Raw genomic sequence first — 26,477 nt, 5'->3', positions numbered from 1 at the left:
CATATTTACTTTTTGTTTGTCTGTTTTGAGAGGGATGTCTGTGAAGCTATGGTGACACAGATTTGCACATATTGCAGCTTCTCTAATCATGTTGCCGAAGTTTTGGAGGTATCCCCCTCAAAACTAGATCGTTAGTTTAGCAGTTTTGAAAAATCTGGATTGAGAGAAACAAAACGTTTTGAAGAGGTTTTGGGAAGTCAGCTGTGCAAACTGGTCCCCCAAAACGCTTTTTAAATGTCCCCAAGAGGTTTTATTTCTGCTGTGTGGAAATCGCCACAGAGTTGTATCATTTGAATTCTTTGTGCTTAAATGCTGAGGGCCTGCAGCTTATGCAAGTCTATGGAAAGTTACGTCTCTGGTTCTGAAACACTTGTGTATGCCACCTTTCTCCCCAGTGGGGACCCAGAGCAGCTTGCATTGCTCTCCTTTCCTCCATTTTATCCTCACAATAACCTGTGAAGAGAGTGTGTGTGACTGGTACAAATCACCTAAAATGCTTTCATGACAGAGTGGGGATTTGAACCTTTCATACTGCAACAACTATGCCACCAGAGGCGGAGCTACGCGGGGGAGGGGGGGGGACATTGCACCAGGCACGTAGAAAATCCCCCATGTGGCACCCCCTGCTCATTTACCTTAGTGAAACAGTGCAGGCTGGAGAAGTGGCCTGTTCCCTTCAGTTGAAAACGGCATGGAGGGAACTACATTTCCCAGGAGACCTTGCGAGCCCCATGGTCTCATGGGAAGTGTAGTTCCCACCAGGCCGTTTTCAGCCTGAAGGAAACAGGCTGCTTTTCCAGGCTGAACTAAGGGAGGGGGAGGGGGGCAGGGCACCGCAGAGTTGGGGGGGGGCATAAAACACAGAGTGCATACCAGGTGCACTCTGGCCCAGCTACACCTCTGTATGCCACACTTGCTGTCTCTTTCTGGCATTTTAGTTATTTACTTCATTTATCACCCACTTTTCTCATTCAGGCCAAAGGCGAATAATAGTTATAAACAATGCAGTAAAGACAGACTTGTTTAGTACAAAGAATAAACAGAACAATAAGGCTGGATTTCATCATTTAGGCAACAAACAATGCAAGAAAAAAAATCAAAGTACACCATTAGAGAAGAATGAAATCAAAACAATATAATATATCCAATGAATGGGGTGAAGCCCTGAGATGTGTGACTTGGCATACTTCCTCGGGGCTCTAGTTGACCCCACATGGAGCCTGGCTCACAGCTGGGTGTCATGCTGCACTTAGTCCAGACACTGCAAGACTGCTATGGGGCTGATCATCTGGGCCAGGGGTAGGGAACCTGCGGCTCTCCAGATGTTCAGGAACTACAATTCCCATCAGCCCCTACCAGCATGGCCAATTGGCCATGCTGACAGAGGCTGATGGGAATTGTGGTTCCTGAACATCTGGAGAGCCGCAGGTTCCCTACCCCTGATCTGGGCTGTGAGCATGTCTGAGCTTTGATCATTTGTTCAACGCATTCAGAGTCATTTACCCAGCCATGATGCTGCCTAGGGGTGGATAGGCCTTTAACAGAGTATTAAGACTTTCAAGGTATCTCATATGACAATATGGCTTCATCCTGGTAGTGGCTCTGCAGTCCCTTTGTGGTAGATAAATGGAGAATATTAAACTTTAGGACTCTCCTTGGCCTTCCTTAAAGATGAAGTAAATGCCCTGATAATGGAAGCAAAACACCCCAATCTTTGCCAAGGCTCTGCATGGTGAAAGAAGAGTACTTCAAACTTGCTGGATGCCACATTGATGAATCCTGCTTTCCAGGTGTGCCTGACCTATGAAACTGTCCCCTGCAAAGAGCTAGGAATGGTGCTCAGGTAAGAGAGCTCCTGCTTTTCTACCTTGCTTTCTTGTTCTTCTGTCTAAAGTCCAGTCTCTTTAAAAATACCTTTGTGGGTTTTAGGGATTGTCTATGAGATGGTATATAATATCCCATTAAACTTCTGTGAGAGTTATTTTTTTTCCACACTGTGGAAACCTTTGCAGGTTTGCAGGGCAAACCTGGATATAACAGTATGCTGTCAGCTGATTTTACTTAATTGATCCTGCTAATCAGGATTGATAATGATACTCCTAGGGCGATTCCGCACATGAGTAAAATAGGTTCGACCCAGTTCCCTGAGAAGGGTACTAACCTAGGTCGAAGCCATTGTTGTTCCCCACTGCAACCAGCTTGATCCTCTTCGCTGCTCCGTTCCGATTGGCCATGTTCCGTCTATCCCCACACACGTTATTAAAAAAAACTGCCACAGGAATGCAGGGACGAAGGTGGCGTTTTTTGATTGGCCAGCTGTACGCATGCCCGAAACACTCAACTGTGATTGGCTGAATGGGGGACTCCTGGCACCAGAGATTCCGCACTTTACTGGAATCAAGCTGAGTTCGAGGGTGGTTCCCTGAAAAAGTAGTAGTTCCCAACTGGAGTCAGAAATTTGTCCGTTACACGGGGCGAAGCTGGTACAAAACCACATCAATCCCAGTGGTTGTGCGGAGCACTTAGGTCGAACGCAGCTCGAACTTAGGTCGATAACCCAAAGTGCAGAATCGATCCTAATCACAGTTGATTCTGATTTAAAATTGATTCTGCTAATTATCGTAATCGAGTCCACTGATCAAGGGAAGCACTGATCAAAGGAAGTCCACTGATCAAGGGAAGCAATGGTCCACAGCCATTGGATGTCCTTTTTTCTTTTTTACATTGGAAGCTAAAGATTTTATGATAGGGATGTTGCCAAAGAAAGGAAATGTGTCTGCCAGTTTTGGCATCTGTCCAGTTCATGCAGTTGAAATATGTTGATGGTTTGTAGCAGATGGGTAAATTAGTTACAGTTCCCCCTTGAAATACTTCCACTGTGACTTGAGTTGAATAAGAGCAGAGCCGTATTATCTTTTTAACCTCCATTTTTAAATATAGCTTATAAAACAGCTGTTGGAGTTGTGATTTTAAAGGGAGGGTTACCAACGCGGTGGTGGTGAGCCCTCTCCCCTGCTAAACATTTCCTGTCTTGTCCCTCCCACAGTTGGTTTAAGTTCTTTGGGGGAACAGAACAAGGGCACACACATTTTTTCCAAAAGCAGCTTTGGGAACGTGGCAGCTTTTAACAAGAAAACAGAGCAGGAGGAAGTATAAAATTGCTGCCCCACTCATATTCATTCAGCCCCACAAGAGTTTGCAGGGCCATCAGCTTCTCTGTAAAATAAATTGGCGGGGGGAAAAACACATTACAGATCTACATGGAATGCAAGTGACTGTCCTTTAGTGCTCTGGCATTTGTTTAAGTCTCATACCCAAAGACTCTTTTTCTGTCCCTGGCCTGGAGTGTGGCTGAAATTACTGTAGGAGAATTAATTTAAGATGGCAGGGAGTGACTGGCCCAGGATCACACACTGAACTTTGTGTCTTATCTACACTGTAAAGGGAAGTGCTTGTAATGGAGTCCCGAAATGAAAAGCAGTTGGAGGCAATCTTGGCAAGAAGACAGGTGTGTTCATGAGAAGAGGATCCTTAACATTCTCCTCGCTCATTTTCCCCATTTCTGATAGCATATGTACACATACACACTGTGCAGGTTCCTCCTTGCATGGGTTTAAAGTGAACCGTTTTAATGTATGTATGAGTGGTGGGGGTGGGGGACTGCCAAGCAAGTATTGGGGGGGAAATGGTAGATGGGAAAAGAACATAAATCCCATTCCCCAATATTGGTTTCTTGATCAAATTCTCCCCACCCCAGCTACTTGTCTCAGAAAAGAAAAGAAGAAATAGCGAAGGGGGGAAAAAGTGCTAGCTAGTCAGGGCCCAACTACATGTTACATTTTCTTTGCATCCTTTTTCAGGTTCTGGTGATCAAACATGCACTGCCAGCTCTGTGCTTGGCACTCAGTTCCCAGGAGCGTAGGGACCAATTTGGATCAGGACCATGGTGTGTAGGGAGAGGGGATTTACCGGTATGCCTTTCCCTTGTGTTGTTTTTCTGACCTGAAAGGCCCCAGTGGGGTGCTATTTGCCCCACTGGGGAATCCCATCAGTATACATGGTTTCCCCAGTCGGGAAGATAGTGCCCCCTAAGGCTGTTTCAGGACAGGAAAATGACAGCCGGAAACGTAAGCCACCTATCCCTGCATGTGATGGTCCTGAACTGAATTGCTTCCATGTCCCCGGGAATTGTGTTCCAAACATGGAACTCAGATTACCAGAAACTGCAGAAGACTTCAGAAAACTGAGACATGTAGTTATGCCTTCTTCCCAGCCCAGGGCTAAAGTTAAAGGCCCTCAGTGTTTGTTTCATTTTTCTTTCATCATCCCTCCTAACATTCAAGTTAGCAATACCATCTTGCTCATCCAAGTATGGACTGCAAGACGAGGCCTTTTTAGCATTCTGAACAACTTGGTGAAAACATTTCTTGCTGTTCTCATGGGAAAGAACCAGTCTTGAACTACCTTCCTAGCACTAATATATTTTGTCCCAAATGTCCTTCCTTTGCTAAAGAATATGGTACCTAGTTCCTCAGGGAGAGCTTTTTTTAAATCTCAGATACCTGGATGGACGGGTTTTCATCATAGACCTGCTTCCACAGAGCCAAGCAGAAGTGGATGAGGTTGTGCTGATTGGAGACGTCATCGATGAGATAAATGGATTTTCACTGAGGAATGCATACAATGGACAGGTATGGAAAGGAGCCCTGTGGTCTCCGCCGTCTAAGTCTGGTGTGTTGCTACTTTGAGATCCGGAGACGAAGCAGGAGAGATGACCGTGCCATGTTGCTATGGGAACTGTGCAGAACAAAAACTGTGGTGTTTGGTCTAAAGAATATGATGACGAATTAAGAGTGTGGCAGAAAGATAGAAAGATCAGGGAAGAAGATAAGCTGTTAAATAGGTTTAATTTTTAAAGAAAATCTCTCTAAAGTTGAGGAGGATTTCAATTTTTATTTTAGAATGTCAAATAATTGATAACATCAGTGGCTTAATTGCTTTAACTTTTTTTTCTATTTATCCACATTTACCTGAAAGGAAGATGATCCAGAATATAAGACAGATTCTCTTTTTTTTAAAAAAAACTCTGAGTACTATTCTTAACTGTAACCTACATTCAAATTTATGATGCCCCCTTCCTTTTCTTGACAGCTTTTAAGGAACAAAGGTAGTCTTCCTTCCAGGTAAATAGGGTAAATGTTTTGGTTTTGTATGAGCTTGTGTATCTGTATTGTAAAGTTAAATAAATCAAGGGTGTGCTTACAGATAACTGTAGGGGTTCTGTTAATTCATTTCACTTGTTGTAACGCATTGTACATACGACCAGCAGCATTGTACATACGACCAGAATGTGACAGTCTAACAAAGATAAAATTGAGATATTGTAGAGGAGGGGCAGGTGGGGAAATCATTTTGAAAAACCTTCCAAAATATCCCAGAGATGTTTGCTGACAGGAGAGGAAATGAGGGAGACCCTGCAGCAGCAGCTGTAACATCTATTTGACTTTATTTTCCTCCTGTTGTACAGGCATTTAAAGCATGGGAATGCACAGGAATGTGGGCCAGAAGGGTAGTCTGAGGGTCACAGCCTCAAGCATGAAGAGAGATCAGTTGGGCTGGGTGGGGCCTGAGGTTTTGACTGACTGTTCTCAGAAACTTGTCCTTCCCTTTCTGTTATTTCTCTTACATTTTCTTGTTTGTATCGTATACTTCTTTGAGGCCCCACTGGGGAGACAAATGGGATAAAGATAATTGAACTGTCTCGCTGAGAGAATTAAAATGAGGAAGAAGCTGGAGAAGGGCATAACCATATATCTGGGCTCATTTTTCTGTTTAACATTGTCAAATCTGGAAAACATAGCAGAAAAGAACTCTGGGTATAGCCTTTCATGACTTAACTGCATATGATACTTCTGGGAGAAAAACGGGGAATATATTCCTTGACATAGGGTCTATCCATCCATCCGTGCACTTCACAGAGTGGAACTTTGCTGCTGCAACCTACTGAGTGCTTCCCTCCCATTTTTTCCCCAGGTTTTCCAGGCAGTGGCATACCGCCACAAAGTGGCACCCAATCCCTGCCAAACTGCCACTGCTTCCCCCTTTGCCACTGCACCACCACCCCAGTATAACGCTCCCCAACAAACTTTTTCCTCCACTCAGTTCAAGCAGCACCTGTCCCCAGTGTGTTGCCGGCCAGTACCACTTGGAGGAGGAAAAAGGGCAGTTGCACAGCAGGAGAGTTTGGTGGTGGTGGTGGTGGTGGGGGGGGGGGTTGAGGAGTTCAGCCAGGGGCTAAGTGGGGGCAGGGTGGGAACTAAAATGGGCCCCTACGTGACCCAGGCACTGACCTCCCCATTCGCTATAGATATACTGCTGTCTCCAGATCCTCAGGAACATCATAAGGAGGCAAAGTGGTGGTTTGGAGATGGATGGGGGAATCAGCAGAAATCACTGCCCCTCTTCTAAAAGTGGGGATACTGTTCTGTCAGAGGAACAGTGTGGCTAGGTCTCTGAACCATACAAAGCAACAAGAACAACTTCCCGAGTAACTGAGTGCGGTTTACCTTTTCTTTTCAGGAGTGCATGCTCAGCCCCCAGTGATAATGTGATGAACTTGACTAATAGTAGAACTCTACTGCTTTGAATGCTTCATTTTTATTATTATTATTATTATTATTATTATTATTATTATTATTATTATTATTATTATTATTATTATTATTATTATTATTATTATTATTATATTTATAAACCGCCCTCCCCCGAAGGGCTCAATGATAAAAAAGAACACCAGGCATAAGTTAGAAAAGGAGGCAGGAGGTGTGGCTAACCAAGAGTGTTGCAGGAGCACACATGGAGCTTTGAGTCTAATATACACTCTTTATATAATAATCATTCCTTGCTAGTGTATAAATAGACTATGCTGGTAAAGGATGCTCTGTTTCCTAGATAACTCTGGGGAACTGCATCTTTCAGTTCCCAACACCTAGGAGTATCTCCAGAGAATAAAAACGAAACAAACCTCAATTCTACAGGACTCCTTGACAGCACACGTCAACATTATATATGGATTGGCCTTATCTGATGAGTGATGCAAGAACTTCCTTGCCAGCAGACAAAATCTTTCTATTTCCCTTCAGGCTGGAAATGTGCTCCAGAAGCTGAAGGGCAAGCCACTGAGCTTCCACCTAATTCGGTGGAAAGGGCATGACGGAGGAATGTACAAGCCACTGCTGCCCTACCTGAAGGTTCTCAGGGAGAAAATCCCCAACTTCCGATTCCAGCATGAGCACAGACGCAAAAAAGAGAACGAGGGGCGGTGTCTGCAGGGAGGCAGGTAGGTGGCTCAGAGCCTTAGCAGAATGATGGTACATTTCGGAGTTTCTGTGTCAGTGGGCTGGGAGGAATGCAGCTTTATCTGTATCTTGTATCTAAGTTGGGGACTTGTTGGATGATTTCTTCAAGACTTGAACCTGTAACTGGCCGGTTGAACACAAGACTCATGAGAAAAAGCTCCCCACACGAAAACGATATCACCATGCCGTCCCTTTTAAAAATATCCTTGGGGTGATTAATATAAAGTCCTTCAGTGAACTGGGGAAAGAATGGGGGATTCATGCATTGTTCTCTTCTATATCTCTCCCAACCACATGAAGCAGGTTGGAGGGAAAAGATATGTAATTTCATTAAGATTATGAGGTTAGGGAAAGCTCATCTAAAGTCAAGCCAGCTTGGGGGCTCTACCTCAGTTATTGTCTATGTATGCGGACAGTCTGTCCTTCCAACTTGTAGTGCTTGATCCATGTAGTAGAGATAATTCTGGAAACAAAAGTCCAATTAGCAGAGGCATAGCGCCAAGGGGGTGGAGGACGCGATGCACCAGGCGGACACGTGGCAGGGGCGTTCCGGGGGCAGGGCGTTCCAGGGGCTTGGAGGGGCGCATGGCGCATGCACCGGGCACACTTCCCCCTCGCTCTGTCCCTGCCAATTAGTATTTTACTTTTAAAAAAATACTGTGGTTTGAATATATGCACCTTTACATGGCTACACCTTTTGCATCTATATTACAGGGGGAAGCTGTCCATTAAATGTGCAGGCACCAGTCAGAAATAATGTGCTGTGCGTATGAGGAAGTTTCTATGCTAGTGAAACATTCATTGGTTTCTAATATTATGACTGTTCAGAGCCATTCAGAAAAAGTCTTGTGTGGAAGCAAAGTGTTCTCGTGGGCAGCCAGTACGAACGCTGCATCTTGATGTGTTCACAAATTTCATGGCCTAATTATCTTGACTGTTTTCTTGTCAGGTTACTATACAATTTGCAGTACTTAGGCCGAGTCAATGTAGGAAAGGTAAGGCAATGAAGATGAAGAGAAGGTTTTGTATCTTTCAATTGTCATTTATCTGTTGTTACAGCTTTCTGATTCTGCTTTTAGAACGGAGGCAAAGAAATGTTAGATGAAGGCATCCCAATGGTTTTAGAAAAATGTTTAGCACCACAGGTAAGTTTTTGGTGACACTCTTCAGAGTCTGGGGACTAGAGTGTGAACATCTAAAGCAGGGGTAGGGAACCTGCGGCTCTCCAGATGTTCAGGAACTACAATTCCCATCAACCCCTACCAGCATGGCCAATTGGCCATGCTGACAGAGGCTGATGGGAATTGTAGTTCCTGAACATCTGGAGAGCCGCAGGTTCCCTACCCCTGATCTAAAGTGATCAGAGGTATCCCTATTTCCCCAATTCCAAATGTTTGGTTTAATCTTCATTGGTGGTGGAAAGTGCTGTCAAAACTCAATTACCGTATAGCGACCCTGTACAGTTTTCAAGGCAAGGGACTAATAGAGGTGGATTTGCCATTCTCGGCTTCTGTGTAATAACTTTGGTAGTCCCCTAAATGCTATAACCAGGGCTGACCCTGCTTAGCTGCTGAGATCTGATGAAATAGGGCTAGCCAGAGCCATCCAGAGCAGGGCTTAATCTTTATTACTGGCTTCCTAAGTTTTAAGATATCAGAGCAAAGTTTGGCCATTGTTAACCAATTCCTTGTTACTAATTGGTAGTGCAAACAGGAATCTGTGTTATTGGACAGGATAGGAAACTACCAAGGACACTGAAACTACCAAGGACCCTGAAACTACCAAGGACATTGATCATTGTTCCACAGTGAATGTATATGTGCCACCAATGTGAAGCTGGAAGAACATAAAGGAAGAGGGACCTTTTGCCTGACCATCAAAAGCCCTCAGGTCTGCCCTTGTATGAATGCCTATTGGGGCACATACAGAGAAGACTCTTGGCTTCTTCCAGTCAATAGCACAAGAGATTAGACCAGGGGTGTTCAACTCTGGTGCTTCAGATGTTCATGGACTACAATTCCCATCAGCCCCTGCTGGCATGGCGTGACCATGCCAGCAGGGGCTTGATGGGAATTGTAGTCCATGAACATCTGAAGCGCCAGAGTTGGATACCCCTGGATTAGACTGTTCTGTATCCAGGTAGTGGAAACTGGAAAGGGAAGGACAAGTGTGGTAGAGAGAATATATCTTAAGTAACTTCTCTTCTTCTCTGAGGTAACTATGAAGCAGTATCCTTTATGTAAGAACAGTGGCAAAGCTCCAAGGGGACAGGGGGTGTGCCAGGCACCGGGCACACGCCTGGGGGCGTGGAAAATCGCCCCAGACCCCTCCCCCTTTCCCCCTCCGTGCCCCCCCTGCGTGCCCCTCACGTGGCGCCCACCTTCCCACACTTACCTTAGTTCCTTTCCTTTTGGGGAACTTTTTCAGACTACAAAAGGCCTGTTTGCAGTAAAAATGCCTTGAGGAACTACAGTTCCCAGGAGACCTTGGGGCTCACAAGGTCTCCTGGGAAGTATAGTTCCCATGAGGCTGTTTTTACTGAGAACAGGCCTTTTGCAGTCTGAAAAAGTTGCTGGGGGGTGGCGCCGCGGCGGGGTGTGTGGAAAATATAAAATGCGCACCGGGTGCAGTTTGGCCCAGCTACGCCTCTGTGTAAGCGAAAGAGAGAGAAACATGAGGAGCTAGAAGGTGTAGTTTAGACAAACAACGATAATTAAAACAAGTTATGAACCTGAAGAACTAGAAAATAATGCATCATGAATGTCTGGGCTGAATTTGAGCAATCCAGGGGGGTATGTTCTGGTGTTGCTCCCAGAGAAAGAGCATTTTGCAAAGTGGCAGAATTTATGAGTTATCATTTTGCAAAGGTCTTGTTTGTCCGCCAGTAAATCCATTGTCTGAAGCAATGAGTCACAACAGAAACTGGTTTTACTGAGACAGTAGTAGTAGTAGTAACAAAGCATTCTCTCTTCTCCCAGGATCTTGCATTTCAAGATCCTCCTCCTGGGTACACAAAGTAAATACACCCACCATGTCCTTAGCAGCATCAGCAGGAAACAGATTATAATGAATCCAAAAACAAACAGGATAAAAGCCTTTCTCCCAAAAATCACAGTCCAATATGGTATGTTTGTTTTTCCTGCTAAAACCTACTGTGATCCATTAATTTGAAACTCAGTTCCCAGGCACATGGGAACCAATTTAGATTTGGACCACAATGTGCGAGAAAAGCCCAGCCCTTTTCCTTGCACTATTTTCCTGACTTGTAACAGGTCTTTTCCTGCACCCAGAGGTGGGATCCAGCAGGTTCTCACAGGTTCCCGAGAGTAGGTTACTAATTATTTGTGTGTGCCGAGAGGGGGTTACTAATTGGTGATTTTGCCACATGATTTTTGCCTTAGTTACGCCCCTCCTCTCAGCAGTAGTGCACAGAACTTGAAGCAGTCTAGCAGGAGGTGCATCGGCGAGCGTGGCAGCCTGCGCCTGCGTGATTTGTTTCCTGCCCAAGGACTGGCGCAGCGGCTGCGTCCTTGCCACAGCCCCACCCAGGAATGCCCCGCCCCAGGTATGCCCGGCCACACACCCTGTCGTGCCTCGCCCATCCCCATTGGCGCTACACCACAGTTTGAATCCCACCACCATGGGAACCTGTTACTAACATTTTTGGATCCCACCACTGCCTGCACCACGTACTGTGGATTATCATCATGTGTTGATGTTATAAGATTGGCAACCCGGTCTCAAAACCAGCCATTAATCATTACAGCAGGAAATCAAACCACAAATGAAACAATCAGTTTGTGAATAGGTGAAAATCAGTACCCCCCCATAACACAGCTTTTAGGAGTAGAATGTGTAACATGCACAGAGTCTTCTATAAAATTGCAGACTGGATATCTCAACCTTCATCCTTATTTTTTAGGGTGGTCTCATAGCCCATTTTTAATGGCACTGCTGAAGGATCGCTTTTTTTGCATTTAGCTACAAGTGAGATTGAAACTGGCATTCTGCTCAGTATTTGCTATAGGCAAACATCCTATGGCACTGATGGTGAACCTTTTTGAGACCGAGTGCCCAAATTGCAACCCAAAACCCACTTATTTATCACAAAGTGCCAATGCGGCAATTTAACCTGAATAACCCCCTCGAGCAGGGGCCACCCTGCTGTAGCCTCCAGCAAGTCCCACATGTGCCACTCTGCACCGCTCTAGCATCTCTGCCGCCTCTGCCCCCCCCCCCCCCCCCCCCCGGCAGCAGCCACCTGGAGCACAGGCCCGCCAGCCGAGTCCTCCCTGCTTGCTGAGGTGCACGCACATCAAGTCCAGCGGCCCAGGCCAGCCTAGATGTGTGTGTGTGTGTGGGGGGCGATTTCCCACCCAAATGACAAACTCTGTGCGCACATGCCCACAGAGAGGGCTCTGAGTGCCACCTCTGGCACCTGTGCCATAGGTTCACCACCACTGTCCTATGGCATGTCTACTCGGAAGCAAGTCCGTTTAGCAAAGCTTCTGCTTTGTGCTTGCCATTTTTGTTTGTTCTTTTGTTTACAGCCAAAAGTACATCCTAATTTCTCAAGGCTGACACGTTCTCATGTAACACTCCTGAAAGTAAAGGACCAATGATTAGTGCCTGCTCCTTGAGGAGGTGATGTGCCATTTTTTCCTTTGTAGAAAGCCAAAGTCACCAATTACTCATTTTAAAAAGTGATATTATTATTCATTACTGTAATGGTGGGATTATAAAATATGTTTTTAAATTTTTCTTTCTAAAATGTATAAAACCATACTTAACTTCCTAAGGCAAAGCACCGACAATTTGCAGTTGATTTGTGTTCATCATGAGAGAACCATCCGGTTGTGAAAGAGAACGGGAAGGTGTTTTCCACCTAGGGACTGTTTCTGTTGCTGTTGTGGATGCCAGTATAGCCAAGCAGCAGCGGAGCTTCCGCATAACGGGTTTCCCTGCCCCACTTCCCTAGTGGCAACCAATCCTCATGGCCTTTTAATCTCTTTCACTGACAATTGATCACTATATTGTTATTACATTACAACAGTGTATAGCAGTTTCTCTGCATTCTGAGCTTTCCTTTTTTTAAAAAAAATTAAGTTTTTAGTCCCTTTTATTTCAAAGCAATGCCTTTCTCCTTATATCTTTGCAATGAAAAGGGCTAGATACTTTTTGCTGGGAATTCACTATGTTATTACAACAATCTGTATCAGTTTCTCTGAATTCTAAGCTTTCCTTTTTTTAAATTTAAGTTTCTAGCCCCTTTTATTTCAAAGCAACGCCTTTCTCCTTATATCTTTGCAATGAAAAGGGCTACAGACTTTTTGCTGGGAATTCACTATGTTATTACAACAATGTGTATCAGTTTCTCTGAATTCTGAGCTTTCCTTTTTTAAATGTAAGTTTCTAGCCCCTTTTATTTCAAAGCTATGCCTTTCTCCTTATAGATTTGCAATGAAAAGGGCTAGAGACTTTTTGCTGGGAATTCACTATGTTATTACAACAATGTGTATCAGTTTCTCTGAATTCTGAGCTTTCCTTTTTTTTAATTTAAGTTTCTAGCTCCTTTTATTTCAAAGCAATGCCTTTCTCCTTATATCTTTGCAATGAAAAGGGCTAGAGACTTTTTGCTGGGAATTAAAAAAAAACCTTAATAGGCAGATTATTATAACAATATGACAATGATCAATTGCTGAAGCTCCGTCCTTTCCCCCAGGGGAGAGTGAAAATGGCTGCTGTGGGACAGTAGTAGAAAAAATGGCAAGGGGAAATCCAAACTTTCATAACCGCACGGCAGCCATTCGGGCTTCGCTGCTGTCTTTAATTGGGGAAACCCTAGGAGATATATGAATTCATCACAATGCTTTGGGGAAGCAGGAAAAAAACCCCACTTCCCAATTGCATCAAATTGAGCAAATAAGGTGGCACTGGGAAGCCTCAGAAGTATTTTCATTGCTTACCCAAAGCATTCTCGTACTAAACACTGTGTTTTAGTTTTTCAAAAATGTCAAAAATGCCAAGTTGAAAAGAACCTCCCCGCCCCCATACAGAAAATAATGGGTTCAAGAGTGTTCAAAAAAGCTGACTGAATGAACTGAGGTAACTCCAGCCTAAATTACTACTATGGAACCAAGAATCCGTCAGAACTTTGTCAGGATGGCATGCAAATTGTGGAAATGTTACATTTAAGGTGGGGGAGAGGTGCAGAGGGAGACCTGCTGAAGAAACCTGAGTTAATTCAGTGTCTGGTAAATGCATTGGCTTCTGCTTCCTTTACACAATTTTGGCAAGAGAAAGAAGGGCGGAGCCAAACATATACACACATCTCCAGCTCTCACTTGCGCACTCCATTCCTTGTGACTGTATGTATTCCTACCTTAAATGTATGCCATCTCTGCAGAAAATCATTACGGCATAAAATGCTTAGTGATGCTTCACAGTTGCTCATGTTGGAATGCTACAGAAATGCTAGATAGAATTCATTAAGCAGACACAGGACAGATGGTCCCCCCCATCCCCCCGCCATGTGTTGATGAAGCTGTCAAAAAGGGTGGGGGTATTTAGGCCGAGATTCACCCCTGCTGTATTTACACTTAGTCTTAAACAGCTTGTAACTGATGTTTGCATTCTATTGCTTTGGTGTGTCTTGGCATCTAAGTAGAGTCAGAGAGGGGATTTTGACTCTGCTACCACCTCAATGAAAACAGACAAATTTCCACAGTCTGTACAGTTTGGCTGGTGCCTCTTTCCATTTTGTCTGTCTGGCCAACAATCCACCAACTGTGAATTTCTCAGACTTCCCTATATGCCTGTCTTGGCCAGAAGATAACCGATCGAGATGGTTCAGAACTGTTGTAGCACTGGGGCTTTGTCAACGTCCAACCATGTTCCTAACATATACAGGATACGGAATCAGTACACAGTGGAGTAAACTACAGCTCACTGCCCTTATATTTGTAAAAGCCATTTTCTTGAGATGGAACGTCATAGAAAACTGTTACCAGACACAGAACTGACTGAGGGGAGATCCTGTGTAAGGCTTGTTTGCCACTAGCAAGCTCACTGCGTCTGCACAGCTCCGAATCCCTGATATATAGCCTGTGATATGATTACTACTGACAAGCGGCACAGGTTTGTTTCGCTGCCATAAACCAAGTGTTGCTGCATATGCCGAAGCTGCGATGGGTAGCAGAGCTGTGTAAGGCTGTGAGGGGTACAGCTCTTGTGAAACACTGGTTGAAGCAGGCATTAATCCTTTGTTCTGCTCACCCCCTACAAGGTATGTTTGATTTCTGTTGCAATATACTCAAGTGTCATTTCCAGAAATTCTGGCTTCAAGCCAGATGACAGACCAGACGAGCAGCTACAAAGATCCATCTCCCGTGGGAAGAAACAGAGCGGTCTTTGTTGCCACATAGGTATCTGTTACCCAGATGGGCAACCAACATGCCAGTGCTCTTTCCAATCCCAGCAATCACTGTAGCTGCCATAGCTGTGTTCATCTGTCCCCGTTGTTATAGAAACACAATGGCTGGGGATGTTCCGTTAGATGGGAGCTATAAAAACCCACACCATACGCACCGCGTTCTTTAGCATGGGTATTATAATTCATCTGAAGGGTGATTAAATGTGGCATCCTTGGTGGCTTATAGCAGTTTACTGGCTCACGCGCAGCTGTGGTGAATTGCAGCCTTATTTCCTGGAGGCCTATTTTTACTTGATCCAGGTGAGTACAGGATTGCAACGCTGCAGTATTGAATGGGGACTTGGTTTAAAAGCAACAGGCAGGAATAAACACAAGATCATGAAGCCACCATGATTTCTATCCCAAGTTTGAAGGAAGCAGAATTATTAAAAGGGGGGGGGGTGTCAATAAAACATCACTGTGAGTGTTGTCATAGACATTTTTCCATTTCCCTGTTAATAAACTAATTTTGCTGAATAACGTTAATGTTTTTCCAGGAGGTTTTATTTGATGTGAAAGAAACAGAAGTCCTTGTACAACAGAAAATTTCTTCAAAGGTGAGAATGTTTTGGCTTGGATCCAGCCAAACAGTTTGTTGGGTGGAAGGGTTTTTTCCAGCAGACTGCAACTTTTCTCATTTCCCATTATATCTATCTATCTATCTATCTATCTATCTATCTATCTATCTATCTATCTATCTATCTATCTATCTATCTATCTATCTATCTATCTATCTATCTATCTATCTATCTATCTATCTATCTATCTATCTATCTATCTATCTATCTATCTATCTATCTATCTATCTATCTATCTATCTATCTATCTATCTAAAAAGCAAACCGTGAGTTTGTTCCTGATGGTCTAGCACAGGAACTGCTGGGCCAATTCCTCTGAAAATTCCCAGCCACTGTAGTCAGCCAGGTGAGAGTGTTTTTAGATGTTCACATACCTGAAATTTCACACCTGGCTCAGGTAAAACGCCTTTTTTCTGGCTTTCCATGGTGAAGGACATGCAGCTGCTTGTGTGCAACTGTCACCCTTAGAATGTTTGTGCCCTTAGAATGTTCGCTAAGATGGCCAGATATCAGCAGTGGAAACAGTACATAGGTAATAACTCGAATGGAAGTGAAACACATACACACGTTGCCGTGTGAGACGTCAGGTGGGGTTCCCCCCCCCACACGCAGGTACCTTTCACTCTCTGTGCCTCACCCACTGCTACCACACAACACACATACTCTCATACACGTTCAGCTCATCCTCACACTCCTCACTCTGCCCTCCCTCACATCCATCCACCACTTAACTACTTCCTCACCCATATTCCACACCCATATTGAACAAGCTTGAATGTAAAAGACAGCTGGAGGGAAAGGACGGAGGGGGAGGCATGCAAGGGAAGAGAAGTGAGGGAGGGGAGAGAGTGAGGGGTGGCATGTATTTCACCCCAATAACCCAGAGCAACGTGTGGCCGGGTACCACTAGTGAATTATAAAATGTCCCCAGGAACATCAGGGAGGGAAATTTGGGCTGTCATGAGACAGCAAAGTCATGCCCACCCACAGAAATGTTCAGTTGGATGCAAGCTTGTGTGCTTACTAGTTGGAAATGTCACAGTGGCATTTAAATATTCCACAACTTTCTTCAGAATAGGTCATTGCATGTATTTAGCTAATATATACTGGGTGATATACTTGTAACATTTGTCCTCTGCCCTTCTCTCCGGTGAGGTCTGAGTCATTCTCATACACCACTCCTCCAGTTTACATTCATCATGATCCTGGAGGTAGGTTAGGATGAGTTTGTGTGACTTCCGGGTCAGAGTGGGGATTCAAATCTGGGTCTCCCATGTCCTAGCTTAGTCACTACACCCCACTGGCTTCCAGCATGTAGAACATCTGAGAAAATACCTATTTTTGCGTGGCAGGAATGTTATTGCATTGTATAGCTAACTTCTTCAGTAATAGTATCCTAGTATATGGTTAACAAATGGTTCTATGCCAGTAGCTTATTAAAATACTGTCACCAGCAGGTCCTGTTCCATTACTCTTACACTGAAGTCTCCTGTGTTGGACGGCGTCTGGACAGCCACAATCTCTTTGCTTTCTGTATTGTGTAAGTTCAAAATACAGACGTTACAAGCTCTTCTACATATACCCACTTTCCAGTATAGCAGTATAGATGCATAAAAGCAGTGTGTAGGATTGGTCTGGGGATTTCCGAAGCTGGGCATTTCAACAGAATTGTTATTCTCCCAACAGATCACTGGCAGACTTTAAGCAGCACCTGGCAAACCCTTCTCAGGAATGCTCTAGGCCCGTGGTGGCGAACCTTTGGCACTCCAGATGTTATGGACTACAATTCCCATCAGCCCCTGCCAGCCTGGCCAATTTGCCATTCTGGCAGGGGCTGATGGGAACTGTAGTCCATAACATCTGGAGGGCCGCAAGTTTGACACCTGTGCTCTAGGCTGATCCTGCATTGAGCAGAGGGTTAGCCTAGGTCCGTGGTGGCGAACCTATGGCACGCCAGATGTTCATGGACAATTCCCATCAGCCCCTGCCAGCATGGCCAATTGGCTGATGGGAACTGTAGTCCATAAACATCTGGAGTGCCATAGGTTCGCCACCACTGGCCTAGGTGGTCTGTATGGTCCCTTCCAAGTCTTATAATTCTATTTTAGGTCACCATGCTCATTTTGATTCTTTTTTTCATCTCTAGAACTCAGTAGTGTTAATCAGCTAACACTTCCTCTCAGTGGGGTAAGGTTTAATGTTGCACAGATGGAGACTCAGGACTGCTCCAAGAACAGCTCAACAGCTACATCCAAGTGTTGACTATGGAAGGGTGTCATCTGTATTTCATTTTACAGGGCTTCACCAGGGTCTCCAGAACATAGCAGCTTTGACTGTCTTGTATTTCAATCAAATTCTGAAGAAGAAAGTGAGGAAATTATTAGAAGAATTGGTAAGGATACTTATGCTTTAGGCACACTGTGGTAAAAGTACGTCCAGCATAAACTAGAAACTCGTCATATTGAACTCAGGCTAACATATTCACCTTGCAAGATGTGGGGCGTGAAAACAGGAAATTTTGCAAGTAAAATATCCAAACATCCCAATGTAATCTTGTTGTAACACTTGAAAGGTTTCTAAAACTGTGTTTACAACATGTAGAATAGGGTTGATGTCAATTTCTATGCTCATACCTCACGGAAGTCAGACACTGCCATTCTTTAAAAAGCATTTTTCTATCGCAGCCAGCACAACAGACCAGAGGGTACAGTAGTGAGCACTGTCAAGTTGAAATGTTAGTAAAAATCATAAGAGTAATGAGCCTTTATCTCTTTAGCTGTTGGATTTAAACACACAGAATGGTTTGTGTGATGGAGACAGAATGGCTTTGCTTCTGGAAGTGACCTACTTTTTGGAACCTCACTGGTTTGGAAAAAAACATTCCAGTCAGTGACACCTTAACAAACACGCTCTTGGAATTAAGATGCTACTTGCAGGTCATTAGAACTCTGCACTGAAAGTATTTTGATTGTATAATTTTATTATTGATCTCGAGTTTTTACTGTTTTTTTATGTTCACACTTTTTCAAAACTAATTTCAAATAAAATCAAACTGAATCCATATCATTGGACACTTATTTCTGAGTGCGAATGCACCTTCTGAAAATGTGAGCTCAATATATAGCACATATCTTTAATCAGTTGCTGATACAATAAAAACTATACATTGAATGACCAGACATATTTGGGATGTATAGGATGACAGGTTATATACATGATTCAAAGGCATGTTTCCAAAAAGGAAAGGGAAAAAGCCTTGCAGTAAATTACTGCTTGGTATTTTTTTTCCAATTTGCCTTTTTATATTTTAATTAACTAGTTGCTGTTCTGATCCTTAGATTAAACTTAGAATACATCTGACAGTAAAGGTACTGCTTGGCAAGTTTTCTAGGCTGCCCAGCAATCCTTCAAATCTGTTTATCCAGTGTAAGCCTCTGTGAATGAAAGCTAATGCTGTATAGTTAAGTTACCTAGGAAGCAAGGGGACAAGTCTAACTTGATTAGAAATAACACAAGCCAAGAAGATAGCAAGGCTGTTTTCCCCACATCAATGACAAGACTCCTTGAGTGAATGTAAAACATTTAATTTAAAAATGTTGACACTACAATATATAAAATAGCTATTATAAATGCACATAGTGTATTCTATAGCTGCCAGGTTCACGTCTTTAGGAAACTGTAAGTTACACTGTGGTTAAGACTTGTAATTTCACCCTTCTCAAAGTCCACACTCTTATCACAGTGATGTATGGTCAGACTTAACAGCCCCAATTGTTAAACACTTGGATCAAGTTATAACCAGTTTTATTGCAAAAAGGACCCTGTACACATTTATATCAATTCTAGTACCTTACAATTTTAGCTACCCAACAAGTCATTAACATACAGAAACATGCATGAAAAGCAAGAAAGATCACCCATCCCTTCTGCATATTAGCAACTTGTCACTACTGAGCAACAAGGCTCACATCACTGAGTTTTGTGTGAACAGTCACTTTTAGCATTCATCCTGAGCGAAAGATGGAATGACTTAAGTACAAATGTAACATATTATAAACAATTTCATACAAAAAAAAAACACAAATTGAAACCAAAGTATTTTACAGAATTTACTACAAAACACCATAAAAACTGCCTCCTTTTTAAGCTCTCTCTCCCCGTATCCTACGAGCCAACTGGATGTCTTTGGGCATGATGGTAACTCTCTTGGCATGGATGGCACAAAGATTTGTGTCTTCAAAGAGACCCACCAGGTACGCTTCACTAGCCTCCTAGTTCAAGACAAAACAGACACATCTTGTTAAAAGCCATGAACCAACTGGCACGAGAACCCTTCTTCCCCTCCGTGATTAATTGTATACATCAGGATCAGCAGACCACAACTGTACCTGCAGCGCACCAATAGCTGCACTCTGGAACCTCAAGTCTGTCTTAAAATCTTGCGCGATCTCCCTTACAAGCCTCTGGAATGGCAGCTTACGAATCAGAAGCTCAGTGGATTTTTGGTAGCGACGGATCTCACGCAGCGCCACAGTACCAGGCCTGGAGAAGAAAGAAAAGAGTAGTAAGTCGTACAAATCTACAACCCAATTTCTGTCACCTCACTTCTCTTGTTTACTGCAACAGCCTTTAGAAGGCAGCCATTTTAACGAGCTGCTTTTGAAGGACTCCCACATATTACACCGACGATGATTATTTTTTACCTGTAGCGATGCGGTTTCTTGACGCCACCAGTAGAGGGAGCGCTTTTCCTCGCTGCTTTGGTAGCCAGCTGTTTACGTGGAGCCTTGCCACCGGTGGATTTACGGGCAGTCTGCTTAGTACGGGCCATTTCCCCTTACTTTTCTAGAAGCGGAAAAAAAAGAGAGACGCTACGTGTCAAAACGACCGCCATCTTGTCTTCTCCGATACACTCAACTACATTGTAAAGAAAGGACATGAACCACAACCTTCAAGTCACATCCGATTCCACTCGCTTCCCCCCCCCTCCCCCGCCCAGGGGAAGAACAGCAGCAGATACGGGGGGAGTCCCCCTAGGGCAAACAGCCAATCAACTGACATCCCAGGAACAGAGTGACGCCGATTCCCGCCCACGCGCGATGGTGAATACGAAACTACAGCCTCCTGCTTGCTCATTATAGCGCAAGAGGCGGCCATCAGATCCTGTCTCCGTACACAGCGGCAGCGCCACCGAAGCAAAACATTCTTGAGCCCTAAAAAGCACCCCCGAGACGAAGGAATCGCTCCATGGCCTTCCTCCTTCCCTCCCACCCCCAGTTTAGACTCACCGCAATTCCGAATAAAATCCGACAAAACACTTCCGCTAGGCTCAGCCGGAGAGCACGATAACAACGTCCACCCTAAGCCAACGAACCTATAACTGTCCCCTCCCGATCGCGGGGACACAGCTTTTATAGAGGGAGGAGGCCACGACGTCATGGCGTCACAATACAGACACACAGCGCGCGGAGCCATTGGCGTCTACCTTCGCCGGCGCCGTGACGTTAACTTACACAAAGGCCATGTTTCCGGATCTCGAACGTGATTGGTTGGACCTCGACACCCTATTGGTTGTTAAAGTAACGTGCTGATTGGCTACCGTGAACCACAGTCAACCAATTGGAATTGCGGCCGAGACGGCGGCTCTAATTGGACAGCACAGAGCACACTTTGGATCCTACTTTTTGTTGCAAAGCTCCACAATGGAAAGTCAATGGGAAAGAAAAGCATCCCGATTTGAGAGTCCCAGACTCAATGGGGAGGGCAACTGGGAAAAAAAAGAGCTGAACAAGATGCTTGTGCGGGGAAGGCAATATGTGTAGCAAGATTATGGTCGTCCCTCGTTTTGTTCTGTTTGTAGAGCGACACATCAAATGTTATAGTTACATATTTGTTTCTCCTTGATTATATCTAGTAATTATTTAGTCAACAATTTTGCATAATTTTTAAATTTTTCTTTAATAACAACCACTATAAAGATCTACTAAGATAATTATTGATTTTTGTCTATCAAACACATATAAGCATTTCTGCTAAAATAAAATACATATAAAATTATTTTACCAGAAACAGTAAGAATCAATTGTAGTATACACTAGGCTTATTGAATGGCCAGATGTATAATTTTTTAAAAACCCACTAAAAGTGTCATAGTCATTTACAAAGCATTGTGTTCTGCAGATATGTATCATTTAAGTAATCTCAACTTGATTATACAGGCTCAGGTTTTGGATCAGGGCCTTGTTCTGCAGTATCAGAAGTACCCCCCCCCCCCAAAAAAAAATTACTTTCCACAACTGCTGGCAGGTCTTTTAGCCATGAAATGTATTACTAAAGTAACACACGACAAACATAAACAGGACTACTCAAAATCCTACAGAGTTTTCTGTCAATGCAGTTACTTCATAATTATCTAAAATTAGTAAAATGATTACAGAGGAAGTGTATATTCATTAAAATGATGATGTTTAAAACATTTATTCATATTGTTTATTTCTTATATTGGTGGTACTTTACAGAGTAAAATCAAGTTTGAAACTGGATATGTATTTGCTGGCTTTGACATTTCTCTTGGACTGTAGACACAAGCCAAAGAATAAAGGTTTTCCATACAGTCTCATCCCATGCACAGTCAAGTGAAAATTAAGGCTGCCATCAATGGGACATCCTGTACTCTTTAGTAAGTCTTTTTTTTCCCAGTGGACTATGGAGATTTGAGTTGGAAAAGATAACTAATGCACTACATGCAGAAAAAAGTAACATCAAATGCATCTCTTTATAGCTCTATAGAAATGTAACAAAGCACTCCTAATTTTAAGCAATAAGAATGATTCTGAAAATCAACTTGGTATGGTGGTTAATGAGCTGGATTGGATCCAGGAGTTCAAGTTCAAATCCCTACTCTGCTTTGAAACTTGCAAAATCATTTTAGGCCAGTAGCACTTTCCCAGGCTAATCTACCCCACAGCACTGTTGTGAGGGTTAAAAAGGGGAGAAGAGTGCCCTGAGCTCTTTGGAGGAAGGTGAGAAAAATGTAATTAAGCAAAACAAGTATAAACAAACACAGAACATAATGGAATACCTTAAAACGAAAGCATCTCAGAATGCAGAACTTCAATGCCTTTTTGAAAGAATGGCACAGCAACCTTAATTAAACTTCCCAAGCTACTTTATCAATCTATGACTATCTCCTGTTTTACAAGACACATTTTACCATTCCCATTTTCATTTGTATATAAATTTGCCAACCATTCTATGATTCAGTTGCACACAATCAGCCTACACTAACGCACATGGTTGTTGTGAGAATAAAAAATATAAAAGGGGATGTTATAAGCCACTTTGGGTGTCTACTGAGAAGAAAAGTGGGATATAAATGAAGTAAATTACAATTTGAGAAGAACTGAAGAACATTTATTATTTAGAACATTTCAAGCAATTTACAATAATTAGAACCACAAAAATCTAATACAACAAAACGAAACAAAAACATAGATACATACAGTCAATATGAGATTTTTTTCTGTGTTATGGGAATTGTAATGTAAAATAATTTTATCATAGCAGTTGTACAGCTGCCCCACTGAATTACATCTAAGCATTCAGGAAAAAATGGGGTGAAGACTGGACTATTTGCTATATACATAAATTAGATGGCAGAGAGGTGGGGATTCCAGCCTGCAAGAGCGTTGAACTAGTATCATATTTATGCCTGGATTACAATAAATTGCTATTGCACAAAAATCACACCTGCACAAAACCCACAATCCTATATCCTCTTGCAAAAAAGCACAGGCTTGTTATAAAATCTCCCAGTACCAACGCAAAGGGTTCTCAGTCTCCACTACAGTAATGTCCCTCGTCCATACAACAGAACAGCAGCAATTATCTCCACTGTTACTTCAGGGTAAGAGGAATAGCTTATGGAGAACTGGTGCATCGCTGCCAATGCAGGCCAAATCTGTTCCTTGTGTCCTTACATCCCTGTCAAGTTGGCAGGTAGCTCCAAATCCCACAAACACAGCTTTATGCTGATCAGGAGACACAAAAGATCATTCCTCCATGTTTAAAGGCAAAGATTTCCATTTAAACACTTAAACGGACATTATTTAGCTTTATGCCATGAAAGGCTTTAGTTGGCCATACCAACACATTAAGCCTTTATTAAAGGGGCAAGACATGTTTCTCCAGCCTGTCAGCAGCTCTAGTCCAGGTTGTTTCACACAATGTCATGATGCAGTTGTGGCATCTCTGATTGCACAAGTACAGGAGATGGACAGGATTGATCTGTACTTCTGCAAGTACCTATTTTCAAGCACAGCAACAGAATATTCTATTCACTATGTCAGGGGTAGGGAACCTGCGGCTCTCCAGATGTTCAGGAACTACAATTCCCATCAGCCTCTGTCAGCATGGCCAATTGGCCATGCTGGTAGGGGCTGATGGGAATTGTAGTTCCTGAACATCTGGAGAGCCGCAGGTTCCCTACCCCTGCTATGTGAACTCCAGTAGTTGGGGATGATTGCCCTACCAAAATATGTAACCATCTATTTGTAAGCACATTGTATCTAAAATCTTACCATACATTTATTTACATTACAGATGGCCTCTCTCACTGGGAGGAAAGCTCTGCAAGGTCAGGCCAATCCTACATGTGTTCATTTAAAAGTAAATTCCACAAAGTTCAATGGGATTTATTCTTAAGTAAATATGCCTAGGATCATGGCAGTAAAGAAAATAATTTCCATAAGCTAGAGGTTAAGAACACTTATAATTTTAAGAAACACTGGTACTTCACATTTTTGAAGCCATACATCTACACAGAGATAAAAACAAGCATGCACGAACACAAAGAGGTTGCAGTTCTAAAGACAGTTTCTTGGGAATAAGCCTGACTGAATAAAATGGCACCTGGTTCCAAGAAGAACTGCTTAGGAGTGCTCCCATATATATCTACTTCCTTTCTTGTCCTACAAGTAATACAACACAGATCAAGAGAGGAGTGTACATCCTCCATTTGTTACATCAGTACTAATCTATGTTAGGACAGTCCATTCAAGAAGGTACTAATGAAAATAACAGGAAGAAGGTAGAATGCACTACTCCTATGGAAGGCAATGGAATAAAAAGTCCCAATTTTCTTGTATAAACTGATTTGTGGGTTACAATTTTATATTTGATTTTGAATATACTACTAGGGCATGGTTAGGATTAGGCCACTATGCTGCAAGATTTGTTCCCAACACTCTTGTTAGTAGTATCTTCTTACTTTAAGGAAAAATAGACAGATACAAGAGAGTTATGGAATACAAATTCAAGAGAGCAATCCTGAACATGGAATTCTAATCAGATCTATTTAGAGGAGCCTACTCCCTTAAAAATGGTTTTAGCACTGGAATTATGGTAAAACATAGCAGCTAAGGAGATCATCTAGATGTGGAACTGTCAAAGTATGTTTGCATTCCAGATGGGTTGATACCTTTATTTTCAGAATCATTCACCGTTTTAAAAGAATAAGATATTCCACTTGCAATTGTCTGACCTGTTGTTGTTTTAGACAGTGAACTATAGCAAGGTTAACTGAAAACCCTGCCTTCATTTCCTCAAAAGACCCCAGACCTTGCTCTCACATAATAAAACCAGCCCACCTTGACAATATTTACTTTTGAGCATAAATGATTCTGGTCAGCCTACAAGCACTACAATAATCACCACTGAATACTGCATAGTTATGAGCAATTAGTCTTATCAATACTTACCTGGGAATAAGCCCTGTTGGACAATGAGAGACTTATGCAAAAATGCAAAGCAATGGCTTCAATGGTATTACCATTGGCTTAAAAGGGTATCACCCTGTTTAGGTTTGCACCATAGTGATTTAAGGGTTTTGGATATTGAATTCATAAGGGATACAACATGCCTATTTACCATTGAAAAGATGTCATCATTGTGTTGATGTAACATACTGCAAACCGGTGTCACGCAGTAAAAGACAATGTTATCATGCTGTAACAACAAATGCAAATTATATTAACAGGATACCATATAATCGAAAATCCCTAGCCTTCCAACTATCCCTTCTTAAAATAAAGAAACCGGAGTCGCCAGCAAGAATCCCATAAATATTTAATATTGATTGCTATATATAAATCTGTCTTATTTTTTAAATGATAGCACAAACCATTAAAGCTACACATCTACGGGCATTAATTAGGAAGTAAGTCCTGCTGAATTCATTGACTCTTACTTCCGAGTAAGTATCATTAGGGTCGGGTGTGAAACATGTTGGTTTTTAGACGGATGGTGGCTTTCATAGCAGTGCTCCTCCTATAGCACCACTCGATCACAAGCCACAGAGGAACTGCTCGGAACTACAATTCCTATTAACCCCCCCCAGAGTTGCACCATCCGGGACACCGAGCGCAGCGCACCACTGGGAGTTGTAGTTCAAATGGCCGGAAACTCCATAGAAGAAAATGGGGACTTTCCGCCATCACCGGGACTACAAGCCCCAGCATGCTTTGGGTAACCCGGGGCGGTAATGGCGGCGGCCGCGCCTGCGCATTGCGGTCTCCGTGCGGACCGCGCAGAGTGAATAATAAAGCTCTCCTCCTCGGTGGTAGCGGGCGGCGGAGGAGGGAGCCGAAGGCGAGAGCATGTCGAAGGGCCCGGCAGCGACCGGGCCTCCTGTGACCGGGCCGGTGGCGCCCGCCAGCGCGCTCCAAGCGCAGCCCGAGAAGCCGCAGCACTACACGTACGTAGCGAGAACGCCCGCAGCCGCCACTTACTGCCGCTGCTGCTCCTGCTGCCGCCGCCGCCGCCGCCGCACCCCTCCGCCCGCCCGCGCGCCACACACGCCTGACGTCAGCGGGCAGCGTGCGGCACGCGCGCACGGAACCGGCTGGAACCGGCCGTGGCCGGCTTGGGCCGGTGGAATGCTCCTGAGTGGGAGGGGGCGGGGCAGGCGTTGACACCCCCTCCCTCGCGGTTTTCCCGCTAACGCGCGCAAACAAACCCCGCAGATCACAGACGCGCACACACCCCGCAGGCTCAGGCGCGCAGTGACCCGGG

At 43.6% G+C, this 26,477-nt stretch overlaps 3 protein-coding genes across 7 annotated transcripts in view; 2 read left to right on the top strand and 1 right to left on the bottom strand.

Annotated features, from left to right (window-relative positions):
* The window catches only part of LOC125429561, a 32,224-nt gene extending 13,947 nt beyond the window's left edge, over positions 1 to 18,277 (top strand). For 2 of the 3 annotated variants that reach the window (XM_048490778.1, XM_048490776.1), the window contains 9 exons: positions 1,791 to 1,843; positions 4,559 to 4,691; positions 7,143 to 7,339; positions 8,308 to 8,353; positions 8,438 to 8,503; positions 15,327 to 15,386; positions 16,862 to 16,947; positions 17,705 to 17,799; positions 18,184 to 18,277. In XM_048490778.1, the coding sequence (XP_048346735.1) occupies positions 1,791 to 1,843; positions 4,559 to 4,691; positions 7,143 to 7,339; positions 8,308 to 8,353; positions 8,438 to 8,503; positions 15,327 to 15,386; positions 16,862 to 16,947; positions 17,705 to 17,799; positions 18,184 to 18,218 (771 nt within the window). In that variant the 3' untranslated portion in view covers positions 18,219 to 18,277. The remainder of the gene's footprint in view (positions 1 to 1,790; positions 1,844 to 4,558; positions 4,692 to 7,142; positions 7,340 to 8,307; positions 8,354 to 8,437; positions 8,504 to 15,326; positions 15,387 to 16,861; positions 16,948 to 17,704; positions 17,800 to 18,183) is intronic. The other variant, XM_048490777.1, reaches the window with a different exon arrangement.
* A 698-nt stretch (positions 18,278 to 18,975) lies between these two features.
* LOC125429563 (histone H3.3A) lies at positions 18,976 to 20,850 on the bottom strand. Its single transcript, XM_048490780.1, has 4 exons — positions 20,696 to 20,850; positions 20,111 to 20,252; positions 19,796 to 19,949; positions 18,976 to 19,678 (listed from the first exon to the last, which is right to left on the bottom strand). Exons 2-4 carry the CDS (start codon positions 20,236 to 20,238, stop codon positions 19,550 to 19,552), a joined length of 411 nt encoding a protein of 136 aa, XP_048346737.1. The 5' UTR covers positions 20,239 to 20,252; positions 20,696 to 20,850; the 3' UTR covers positions 18,976 to 19,549.
* A 5,092-nt stretch (positions 20,851 to 25,942) lies between these two features.
* Positions 25,943 to 26,477, top strand: part of UNK (unk zinc finger) — a 65,185-nt gene continuing 64,650 nt past the window's right edge. For all 3 annotated transcript variants that reach the window (XM_048488591.1, XM_048488590.1, XM_048488588.1), the window contains exon 1: positions 25,943 to 26,160. In XM_048488591.1, the coding sequence (XP_048344548.1) occupies positions 26,063 to 26,160 (98 nt within the window). In that variant the 5' untranslated portion in view covers positions 25,943 to 26,062. The remainder of the gene's footprint in view (positions 26,161 to 26,477) is intronic.

Source organism: Sphaerodactylus townsendi, linkage group LG03, assembly GCF_021028975.2.
Source record: "Sphaerodactylus townsendi isolate TG3544 linkage group LG03, MPM_Stown_v2.3, whole genome shotgun sequence".
NCBI classification, from domain to species: domain Eukaryota; kingdom Metazoa; phylum Chordata; class Lepidosauria; order Squamata; family Sphaerodactylidae; genus Sphaerodactylus; species Sphaerodactylus townsendi.
This window is presented reverse-complemented; position numbering and strand designations above follow the sequence as displayed.